Source organism: Pongo pygmaeus, chromosome 14, assembly GCF_028885625.2.
Source record: "Pongo pygmaeus isolate AG05252 chromosome 14, NHGRI_mPonPyg2-v2.0_pri, whole genome shotgun sequence".
NCBI classification, from domain to species: domain Eukaryota; kingdom Metazoa; phylum Chordata; class Mammalia; order Primates; family Hominidae; genus Pongo; species Pongo pygmaeus.
In genome coordinates this window covers 36,140,789-36,153,342 of record NC_072387.2, presented here as the reverse complement: position 1 = coordinate 36,153,342, position 12,554 = coordinate 36,140,789, and the positions used below count along the sequence as shown (strand labels likewise).

The following is a 12,554-nucleotide window of genomic DNA, read 5'->3' as shown; positions in this document are numbered from 1 at the left end:
TTCTATGAAAGAGGGATTACTGGGAGCAGAGATCCTGGGTAAAGGGGCACAGAGAACTGTGACTCAACATTTTGCCCATGGCCCTGCACAGAGCAAACCACACCACTGCCTGAAGCACAACACTGCACCCCTTTCCACATCCCTTTGTCTCCACTGGATTACTGCCTCTTTCATTTCTGCCAATCTAATGGGCGAAATTTAAGTACTATTTAAGAGGAATATAAACACCTATGCATGCACTCCCACCCCCATTAGATTATAAATTCCAAGAGAGCAGGAATCTTTGTCATTCTGTTTACAGATACATGAGTGTCAAAACAGCAGAGCCTAGCTCTGCTAAGTACTCAATAAATGTGTTAGTATGTTTACTTACTGGCCATTTGTAGTTTTGATATATACACATACACAGACACACACACAGACACACAGACACACACACACACACACACACAGAGATATGGTTTTCTTTTTATAAACTGATTTGTAGAAGCTTTTTCAATACTAAGAGTATTAGTCCTTCGTCTGTTATATATGGCAAATAATTTCAACCAGTCTATCACTTGTCTTTTTACAAGTTAACTTTTTGTATGGTATCTTTTTCTATGTAGAAGTTTACTATTATTATGACATGGTTGAATCTGCCATTGTCTCATTCATAGCTTCTAGGTTTTGTACCTGGCTGAGGGAGGTTTCTACCTTTTCCTTGCCAATATTATAAAAATATTATCCTGTATTTTCTTCTATAAGATTCATATTTTGTATATTTAGTTTTTAATTTTCAGTATTACAGATGAATAGTCAACTGTATCAGCATCACTTACTAAATAATCCACCCTTTCTCCACCAGTATGAACAATGACCTTTTTCCACACAGTTAGTTCATATACATATGTGGGTCTCCATTCTTTTTTTTGTTTTCTTTCCTTCTCCACTCCCTTCCTTCCTCCTGCCTCTTTCTTCCCCCGGTCTCTATTCTTGATTCTCTATTCTCTCACTAATGTCTTTAGTCTTACACGAATCTCATACTAATTACTATAAATTTACATACTATTATTATATTGAGCATGCAATATTCTCATCTCATTCCTCCCAGAAATATCTTAGCTGAAAAATTGCACCTTTATAATGGAGAGATCTGGTAGTCACCAGCTTTATCAAGGGCAACCTGACATTAAGTCCTCCTGACCTGTTGTAATTAAGACATATAAAAACATCACCTGTGTAATATTCCTTCCTGTCAAACAAGTTTAACCTGAATCTAATCAAGAAAACATAATCGGGCAAATCCAGTATGTGGAACATTTTTGCCTGGATCCTGAATCTGCATCCCAAACAAAAGGCGACCACTATAAAAGACATTTTTGGGATGTTAGATGACGATATGAAATTATACATTAATTTCATTGATATGTAATTACAATGTGATTATGTATGAGAATGTCTTTGAGATCTGCATGCTGAAGAATTTAGGGCTGAAGTATCAAGATGCCTACAATTAATTTTCACATGGTTCAGCCAAAAATTGTATGTTTGTGTATTACATGTAAATATATTATATCACACAATCATAGATAATCAAACAATGTCCTTTTTTCTCATTATATTTTCTAGTGGGCTATTGACTGTATAAGGCATTGATTTTGAATGTTTATCTTGTGCTGAACCACTATGGGTAGACATCCTATCTTCAACAAATGACCCTTTGTCTCCTTTTTTCTCCTCCTAGTTATTTTCCTTGTTTTGCTGTATTTGCTTGCTGGCACCTATCTAAAGCAGCAGTTCTCACTGTGTGACCCGTGAACCCTGAGAGTCCTCCAGACTCATAAGGGAATCTACAAAGTCAAAGCTATTTCCATAGTTTTGATATAATTTGCTTTACTCCAGAAGGTTGACATTTGCACTGATGGTGCAAAAGCAACGAGTAAAACAGTGGCAAGAAACAAGGCAGTGATGAAAAACTGTACCAGTGGTCATTGTACTCTTTACCACCATGCACTTCCAGTTAAAAATGGCCAGTTTTACTTGAGAATGTCCTTGATGAAGCAGTGCAAATTATTAATTTTGTTAAATTTTGACCCTTGAGCATCAGTCTTTTTAATAATGTATGTGTATAAACGGGACATACAAAGCACTCTGCTACTTGAGATTATGATGGAGGCTTTAAGGAAAAGTACTTGTGTGACTGAATGGCAAAGTGAACTAGCTAGTTATTCAGACGTAGGTGAGCCTGTCACTTCTAGGAAAACAACTCACAGTATTCATTGCCAATATACAACTGGAGCTTCCAGATGAAAGAAAATTAGAATTTTGGCAAACTGTGAACTTGACAGGTTCCCTTGACACTTAAAAGACTGATCTGATGAGATTGGTGATGATATTTACAAATGTGATTTTAAAAATATTATATAATGACACGTGTAAACATTTGGAAGCTTCATAACTCAGTGAACCAATATTTTCCAGATGACCAATGATGATGTTACAAAATCAAGAATAAGTAGAAGATCCAGCCAAGGTAACAAGGATATTATATAAAGGGCTTTTACTGTAAAAGGATAGGAAAAGTACACATTATTAAAAAGAATATTACAAAATTACTACTTGTTGAAGTTACTTGCAAAGTTCTGATGTAGTATCAAAGAAGAATATCTACGGTTTTCTGAAAAAGTTATTGAAATAGAGCTAAAATCATGCAATTTACAAGTGAGTAAGAAAATATCAATCATAGTTCTTGCTCTATAAGGAGCGTTCAAGGGGATTGGTTGTTTCTTGCCAGCTCTCCAGATAGACATCATTTATCCTGACAACTTAAGTATCACCTACTGGCTTCGTTAAACTTTCTGATATGTATTTCCTTTTGAAAATACATATCTTTGTAAGGTAGTATTTTCTTCATATACTTCAGCCAAAATAACACATTACAATAGATTGAATTCAGAAGCAGATATAAGAACCCAGGTGTCTTCTATAAGCCAGACATCAAAGAGGTTTCCAAAATTACTGTACTCAATACGTTTTGTTTTGCAAATATAGTTATTTTTCATATAAATGTTATTTATCTTAATGTATTTATTATTTAAAAATGAATAAATACTTAAAAATTGCCCAGCTTTAATTTTAAACATTGGTATTGATAGATATAACCCACATAAACAAAAGCTCTTTGGGGTTCTCAATAACGTAAAAGTGCAAGTATCCTAAGATGTTTGAGAACCACTGTTCCAAGACAATTGAGATAACCAAGTAACAATGCCAGCAGGAATTCGTGTCTTTCAGACTCATGGGAAAGTGTAAGTTTCACATCCTAGTCTCCCACGGGATCCACCTCTTACAATCTGAAGTATCTTACTTTGCTTGCCATCTTTTATTTACTCCCTTTTCAACATGCTTTTCCCTATATCTGGGAAGAAGCTGCTAGTTGTCCCTCAATATCTGCTCTTCCTTTTTCCTGTAGTCAAAGAACCCCAGATACTTACCTGCCACACAACTGCCTATGAAAAAAAAGATGAAATTTCTGTCCTTGCAGCTAGATGTAGACATCAGACTAAATTCTGGCCAATGGGGTACATGGAGAAATGGTACATACAGGCCAGGCACGGTGGCTCACGCCTGCAATCCTAGCACTTTGGGAGGCCAAGGCAGGCGATCACTAGGTCAGGAGTTCCAGACCAGCCTGGCCAAGATGGTGAAACCCCATCTCTACTAAAAAAAAATACAAACATTAGTCGGGTGTGGTGGTGGGCACCTGTAATCCCAGCTACTCGGGAGGCTGAGGCAGAGAATTGCTTGCACCCGGGAGGCGGAGGTTGCAGTGAGCTGAGATCCAGCGACAGAGCAAGACTCCATCTCAAAAAAAAGAAAAAAGAAAAGAAATGGTAAATGCAACTTCTGGCAAGTTTTCTTTTCTTTTCTTTTTTTTTTTTTTTGAGATGGAGTCTCACTGTGTCCCCCAGGCTGGAGTGCAGTGGTGTGATCTCGGCTTACTGCAACCTCCCTCTCGCAGGTTTAAGTGATTCTCCTGCCTCAGCCTGAGTAGCTGGGATTACAGACGTGTGCCAGCACATCCGGCTAATTTTTGTATTTTTAGTAGAGATGGGATTTCACCATGTTGGCCAGGCTGGTCTCAAACTCCTGACCTCAAATGATCTGCCCACCTCGGCCTCCCAAAGTGCTGGGATTATAGGCGTGAGCCACAGCACCCAGTCATGGCAAATTTTCTTAAAGGAAAGGGGTGTGCCTTCTTTCTCTTCTTCCTTTCTGCTAATTGAAACGTGGACTCAATGTCTGTTACTATATTAGACTATGTAGAAAAGAGTCATACCCTATGATTGGGAGATTTGGAAAACTGGAAGGAGCCTGGGTCCCCAGTAACTCTGTGGAACTACCAACCTAACCAGTGTTATTCCCAAAGAGTACATCAACGCCCACACAAATCTCAAGACAGTCTGGTGCACATGGTAACTTTCCCCACGAAGAGCAGAACTAGCATTGATACACTAGTTCTTTTACTATCAGAAAGTTTTACGAAGCCAGTAGGTGGTACTAAAGTTGTCAGGATAAATGATGTCTATCTGGAGAGCTGGCAAGAAACAACCAATCCCCTTGAACGCTCCTTACAGAGCAAGAACTATGATTGATATTTTCTTACTCACTTGTAAATTGCATGATTTTAGCTCTATGCTGAGTCTTTCTAATAGGCATTAGATTGGACCAATGATTACTGACAGCCTGATGAAGGTTCAGCCTTATATCCAAAACCAAAGCACCCTGTGCCTAAAAAGTTTATACTAATCTGACTCACAATAGTAGAGGCACCTTATTTCTGTAAAGCACAGAGGAGGGCTGGAAAGAAGAGCAGATTTAACTAATATTTACTAACTAACTGCTACATGCCAGGAATCATGCTGGGTGTTTTCATACACATTATCTCACCAGATTTTCACTATCATCCTCCCACTTTTCCCATGAGTCTATAAGACAAGAATTCCTTCTGGCATTCTTATTGTTTTCAATTGTCTTATAACAGTGGTTCTGAAACTTTGTGGTCTTAGGGTACTTTACACTCACACTCCTAAAAATGATTGATTGAGGACACCCCAAAGAGCTTTTGTTTATGTGGGTTTTATCTATTAATATAAATATTCAAAATTAAAGCTGAGCATTTTTTTCAGTATTCACTTTAAAATAATATATTATTTACTAGGTATTTTACTGAAGCTAAGATGATTACACATGATAGATACAGATTGACTCACATTGGATTATTTCATTATATAATTTCATCCATAAATATATCAGAATACATTTCTAAAAGAGAATGGCTTTTAAAAATTAAAATACCAGCAATACTATCACACCTAAAAAATCAACATCAGTTCCTTAATATCATCAAATACCCTCAATTGTTGCATAACTTTTTACAGTTAGTTTGGATAAAGATACAAACAAGGTACCCATTTTATTTGATGTTCCTCAAATCTATTAATTCATAGGATACTCTTCTTTCTTTTCTCCTTGCAATTCATTTGTTAAAGAAACTGCATTCTTTGTCCTGTAGCATTTCTCACATTTTGGATTTTTGTGATTGCAGCCTTATGGTGTCATTTAACATGTTCCTCTGCCCTCTGTATTTCTTGCAAACTAGTAGTTCTAACTAGAGACTTGATCAGATTCAGGTTCAATTTTTTGACAAGGATGCCCCAGAGGTGGTGGTTTGCTCTTCTTGCATCTTTCTGTGGTATAAGGGTTAATGAATGTGTTGAAACTCAAATGATAATATTATTCTATAATCCTTCTAATGTATTAGTTACAATTCTTCTGTAAAGTTTTCTTTCATCAATTGGTGACTTTGAAGTATAATTTGTACAGGGAACAGGGTAAATGCTTACTTCTTCCTATTTATCAGTTTTGTGAATAGTGATTTGGTTCTCTAGCATCCTATAAAAGGGACTACCAGGTTTGTTATTATGATTATCATTATGACCTTACAGATTTTAACATATTTTAGGTGTTTTAATCATTTATTTGTTTTTTAAATCAAATTATATCATCTTTGACTAGTGGGAGACCTTTCAAGTGGGTCCTGAGTCTTTCTGAAATGAGTACATTTGTCTTTGACAGTTTCTTTGCTTTCTGGTGTGACAAGATTTTCCAGCTCCTCTTATACATTTCCTGCCCATGTAGTCAAGAGTTTGGTTTGGCCCAAAGAGAGGGCTGGCCTTTGCCTTAGCTTCCAGAAAGTAATGTCATAGAAATGTCTTTGTTTAGGGTGGAGCTGGTCACACCTAAGAGTCGTAGAGTGGGAGCTGGCCATGCCAGAGGGACTAACATGTGACTTAGGGTGAGAGCTTTGAGTTATGTGGTATCAGTCAACCTAGAAACTAAGATCAGTCATGTAAATCCATCCATCCATTCATCCATCCATCAATCAAATCTATGTAATGAAACCTCAATAAAAACTTTGAACACTGAGGCTCAGGTGAGCTTCCTTGCTTGGCAATATTCCATGCCTATTATCACACACTGATGCTGGGAGGGTAGCATGTCATGACTTCAAACCTATTTAATGAAACCGCAATAAAAACTTTGAACGCTGAGCCTCAGATGAGCTTCCTTGCTTGGCAATATTCCATGCCTATTATCACATACTGATGCTGGGAGGGTAGCATGTCCTCTTCATGGAGCAAAGGATAACAGTGGCTTTAATCTTTGTGTCTTATTTTGGCTGATTTTAGTTTGTATCTTTTCCCTGTAATAAGCTGTAACCACAAGTATAACAGATTTCAGTGAATTGTGTGAGTTCTTCCAGTGAATTATTGAAGCTAAGGGTGGTAGTTTGGGGGAACCCTCTGAACTTGTGGTTGGTATAAGAAGTAAGGATAGTCTTGGGGACTGTGACCTCTAATTCTGGAGTTTGGCTAACTCTGGGCACTACTTCAGGTCTGCAATCAGTTCTTACTCTAAGGATTCCGCTCTCCTTTCAGTGAGAAATGGTATTTACATAACACAGTTTTGGCACCAGGGGTGCTCACTGCTACTGGGTGAGTGGTCATTGTTTCTAGGCCTTTTCTGTGAAGAGAGCTAGGAAAAGCTTTTCTCTCTCCCTCTCTTTTTTAAGGGAAACTCTAGCACAACCTCATACTGATGTTTCCAATTCAAATTTAGGATTATAGGTAGGTTTTTATTTCTTTGATTTTATATTTGTAGCTCTTTAACATTTTCACGTTAAATCTTGGTATTTATATATAGAAAGTATTGCTTGTTTTATCCTACTATATAATATTTTCAGAATAGCAATACCAATATTATTACTAACAATATGATGACTGAAAACAATTTCTTTGTAGTTATTTTTTATCTTTTGGAAATATAGTCAAATTCCAGATCACCTGAAATAGTTTCTTTCCATGTAGCTAAGCCATCCACTCAATGGTTTTCAGGTCCATGTTTTATTTTGCTTGATTTTTAGGTATTGTCTTTTCCATTTTAATTTTTGTCTTGGATTTTAGGTAAACTATGTGCATAGTTCTAAATGTCAAATTTACAAAACGAGCTATGTTCAGAAGTTTAACTTCTACTCTTACCACATTTTTATATTTTACTTTTTTAATGACCCTCCTTATTCCATTGCAGTACATTTTTAACTGTAGATATAAATTCCAGAATCAGCATATTCATCAAATGCAAAGGGCATCACTAAAGTAGTGCCTAGAAGGGTCTTTTTCTTGTTTGTTTTGTAGAAATGGAGTCTCACTATGTTGCCCAGGCTATTCTCAAACTCTTGGGCTCAAACAATACTCCCGCCTTGGCCTCCCAAAGTGCTGGGATGACAGGCATAAGCCATTGTGCCCAGCCCATATTATTAAGTTTTAACAAGCTCTATTTTGTACATAATCTGTAAAGGTAATCTTTAATTCTACATGGCTGAATTGTCACATAATCAAAATGCTTACAGTTAAAATTAATTTCCTAAAATAAATTTTAATTTACTAAGGACTATAAGTAAACTAGAAATTCTTAAACAACAAACACCAACATAATATTACTCTTGCACAGGTGACTTTGGGCATAGTAGTATCTAAATACCTCTTGGAGACTTGTGAACTAAAGGGACAATGAACCTATACTGCATATCCTCCATAGGCGCCTGCTGCCCATTTCTTCATGTTATTAGAGTTTCTCAACATTCAGTTCTCAGCAGTGTCTTACTCTACACTTGTCTCTGAGCGATTTCCTCTGCTTCCATGGTTTCCCATTTCCTCTATATGCTAAAGATTTACATATTTATATCTCCAGCTAAGAATTTTTTCTTAAGTTTTAAGGAAGATTACTCAAAGAACTTACCAACCCATGGGTCCCATTGTTTCAGCTCTAGTTTTCCCACGTTTTGCCTCCTTAAGCAGTTCTTCTATTGCTTTCCTGATAAGAAAAAGGAAAAGATTTGAGAGGCAGTCACCCTACTAAGTTCTGAAAATCAATTCATTCCAGGTCCATGATCTTGGGAAAGGAACTAACTTTTGAAGCATGATTGCTGGGGCAAATTTTTTTTTAAATGGTTGACAATTTTGAACACATAAATTAAAAAGAAACAATATAAAGAGAAGCAACACTGAAGAGAAAAAATTACAAACTGGAAAAAATATTTTTGATATGAGACAGTTAAATCATATATCCTTAATATAATAATTATCTTTTCTTATTAATTTGAATAACCAAAAGACATGAACAGCCAAATATGTATATATCTATATTTTTTCAAATTCACTGTTATTCAAAGAAATACCAGTGAACTCAACAAATAAATGTTTCTGCCCATTAGTTAGTGAGGGGGTAGAGAAATGGATAACTTCTTCTCTACTAACGGGGACTGAAGCTGATATTACATTTCTGGAGGACAATCCAGCAACATAATAAAGAACCTTAAGAATAGTATATACCAGTTGACCTAAAAATTTTACTTTGTCCTATGAAAATATTCAAATAAGTATGCAAAAGTATATGTACAACGATATTCAAACTACTTAACAATTAAATAAAAAACAGAAAACTTAAATATTTACTGATAAAGGATTGGTTAAATAAATCATAACATATCCACATATGTGGAAGATTAGGCAGTCTTAAAAATGAAGACAAATGAATTTTTGGCACAGGACACTCATAACATATCCAGTATATAAAGCTGGTACGAAAGAATATGTGTAGAATAACCTTAATTTCAAATTTATTTACATATATATCACATAGAAAAACATTTGGAGAGGGCTGGGGGTGGTGGCTTATGCCTGTAATCCCAGTACTTTGGGAGGCTGAGGTGAGAGGATCACCTGAAGCCAGGAGTTTGAGACAAGCCTGGGCAACATAGCAAGACCTGGTCTCTAAAAAAATAAAAATAATAATAATAAAAAAATTTGGAGGGATGTTATCAAAACAGTAAGATGAGTTTTAAGGTGATTTTTTTTTCTGTTTGCATTGCTGCATTTTCTATTTTTTCTACAATGAACATGTATTATTTGTGCAATTTTTGAAGAGGTTAAAAAAACAGAAAACATATTTATCAACCATATTCTGAGACTTTACTATGTGTAAGATACTGTGCAAGGTGCTATGGGTAGCAACATAGGAAGATGATCGTCCCTGACTTGAATATGATGTATCAATAACAAAGTTAAGAAAAAGAGAGGTATAAACAAATATAGTCCAAAACAAATATAGTCCAAAGACAGAACTATAAATCGAATCATGAATTTTTGAAGCTGGATAATTATATAGAGTCTACATTAAAATGTTATAATGACACTATTATAATACTACCATACACTATATAATCTTCAAATGATATTAACATTCTGTTTACAAGAATGTTTTATTTCATGTTGATTTTTGTTTCATCAAAGTAAAGCATGCACATACTTTAAAAAGACAAATACTATTTAAAAGATTTTAAATACAAGTCTTCTACATTATCCTGCCCTAACCACCAAAGAAAACAATTTCAACTTTTTTCATCTGTTTCTCGTTATTTACCTCCATATTCCTAATACTATGCTTTCAAACTATTTCACCACCTCTTAATCTTCAAAAATATATCTGCTTATTTTTGTATAACTCATTTTTAAATAAACTCTTATTGAGATCTTTAAAAGATGTCTTTTCAGTTAACTCAGCAGCTTGACATTTTCTGATCCTTCTTGGGAAGGCCCACTGCTACGGATCAATGAGGAACTGAAGCGCTTGCCTATCTACCGACATGTTGACTCCCTCAATCACAAGTTTCGCAGCCCAACCTCTTATGGAATCACGAAGAGGTAAGTTCATCTGATGACCACATATGCTGCTTCTTCCAGCTCTTTAGAATAATGATATGGCCTGCTGAAATGATCTGGGGACTTTGTCTCTTACAGTAGTTCAAGCAAAATTTATCCTAATTCCAAAACAGAGATCATTTTTCAACCTTATAGATTTAAGTAAAAAAATTAAAGGGTATAAATATTCCAAATGTGCCTTTTCCTTTCTCATAAATTAGTGTGGTAGTTTTAAAATAAAAAGATAAATCATACCTAGATCCACCTATGTGCTCTCCTTCTGTCAAAAGAAATGGTTAAAAATAATCAGGAAAAAAACGTTTTGGGGCAGTTCCCCAATTATGAACAAAATATTTATCAGTTACAAATAAACTAGAATGTGTTTTCCCATAAAAACTATGTTAAAATGTTTGCCTAGCTTTCTGGACCAGACTACAGAAGCTTATTTGAGTCAGAATCCAGCTGAAATGCTATACATCTGCAGAAGATACTCAGTAAGGATTCTTGCAGAGACCCTGAAGGCATATTCTAGGTGCTTTCAAGAGCTTGAAGTTTGACAGTGACTCTTCTTTAGTTTCGATTCTACTTAAAACTGTCTCTAGCACTGTTATTAATTTTACCTGGCACGCTTAAGGATGCCTTCTGGTTTACGAGTACAATCAAAGAGAAAAGAAGGTATATGTATGAGAAAGACTGCCTGCGGTGAAACAAATTCACCAAGGATGGAGGACCATAAAAGGAGGAGTAGAGACTGGGTGGGAGGGCACTCCGTCAGCTGGTCTACCGTGTTCCCATTGGTAAAGGGGGCTTAGCTGCTGTTCACAGCCAAAGTGGTGCAGCGTGACCCATTCCCATGGTTCGGATCTACCCAAGTTAGGTATCTGCAATTGGTTTAATGACAACTAATGTCCACACAGAGCTTTAAGTATACCAAGTACTATCCTATATAACCATGATAACATAGTTATTACCACCAATACATATGTGGAAAGTGATATTCAGAGACATCGACTAACTTGCCCGAATTAACACTGCTAACGATCAAGGAGAAGGGCAATGAGGAAGAGGAACAAAGCAAACAAAACCCAACCTCTGTTTTTAAGGCTAGGTATCATCTGATCCTTCTATAAGACTATCTCCTCCACAAATACCTGCGCAGCAAATCCTGGAGAAATTGTTTATCATTAAAAGGCAAAAAAGAAACTAAATGGGGAGAAAAAGGCCTAACAGAGTGCCACTACTGCATTCATTCAAAGAGAACTGGGGGATAGGCTGATACTGGAGAGGCGGAAGGAATGAAGGAGGACTGATCACTGTTTTGTCCTAAGAATGTTGAGCATTCGCTACTTCCCACCCAAAATTCTCCTGCATAAGCTCCCTCTACAGAGCTTTACTTCCAAAGAAGAAAACAAGAATTTCTAGCAATCAAGTATCCCAACCTTAAAACACCATAACTACCTTCAAAATTAAGGGGAGAAAGTCAGCAATTTCCCCATTACTGTAGCCTCTGTTGTTTCCTCTAGAAATCTCATTAATGAATTATTGGGTGAGGAAATTATAAATCCAGTTTCTATTCTGCATGATCACAGGAGCAAAATAACTTAAATTATCAAAGATTATGAAACATCAATGTGCATGAAACAAGATAGTTTTTAATGAGGTGATGAAAGAAGTGTAAACTGTAATTAAAATACAGGAAAAGCAAATAGGAGAATATATAAGAACTAAGTATATACAGAACTTGAACAATTAAAAAATTATTCAGACATAAACTTAGTTCTTGGTATGCTAGTTTTTATACTTGGTTCTTTTCAATATCTTGAAGGTTTCTTTGTAAAACTAATTAATTATATTAGAATACTAAGTTCCATGGAGACCCAAGAGAGCTGAGTCATTAAGCAGACAGTTTTCTGGGCACAGGAACAAACCACAGTCAATTTTCAATGATCCATGTGTGTATTATCTCCAGCCAATTTTCCATCCTAGCACAGCTTCCTCAGGCCTGCCTGTTCACTCCATTAGCCAGCTGGTACATGCTTAAGGAACGTCAACTGATCATAACAGCAGCTTAAGTAAAACCCAAGTAGGAATGCAAATCTGGTACAAAATCATCTTAAAATCCAAAGTCAAACAAATTAGTTTTGAGTTATCTGGGTCTGTTTCTTTTTAATCACTTTAATCAACTGAGGGTTAACTGTTCCAGTGTATAGAAGGGGTAGCAAGAAATTGAAGGCAACTGAAATAAAGCAC

At 36.0% G+C, this 12,554-nt stretch overlaps 1 protein-coding gene across 1 annotated transcript in view; it reads right to left on the bottom strand.

Moving 5' to 3' along the window:
- The window catches only part of LOC129011423 (protein POLR1D), a 44,896-nt gene that overhangs the window by 10,640 nt on the left and 21,702 nt on the right, over positions 1 to 12,554 (bottom strand). The window contains exon 2 of the mRNA XM_054446348.2: positions 8,344 to 8,418. Within this exon, the coding sequence (XP_054302323.1) occupies positions 8,344 to 8,418 (75 nt within the window). The remainder of the gene's footprint in view (positions 1 to 8,343; positions 8,419 to 12,554) is intronic.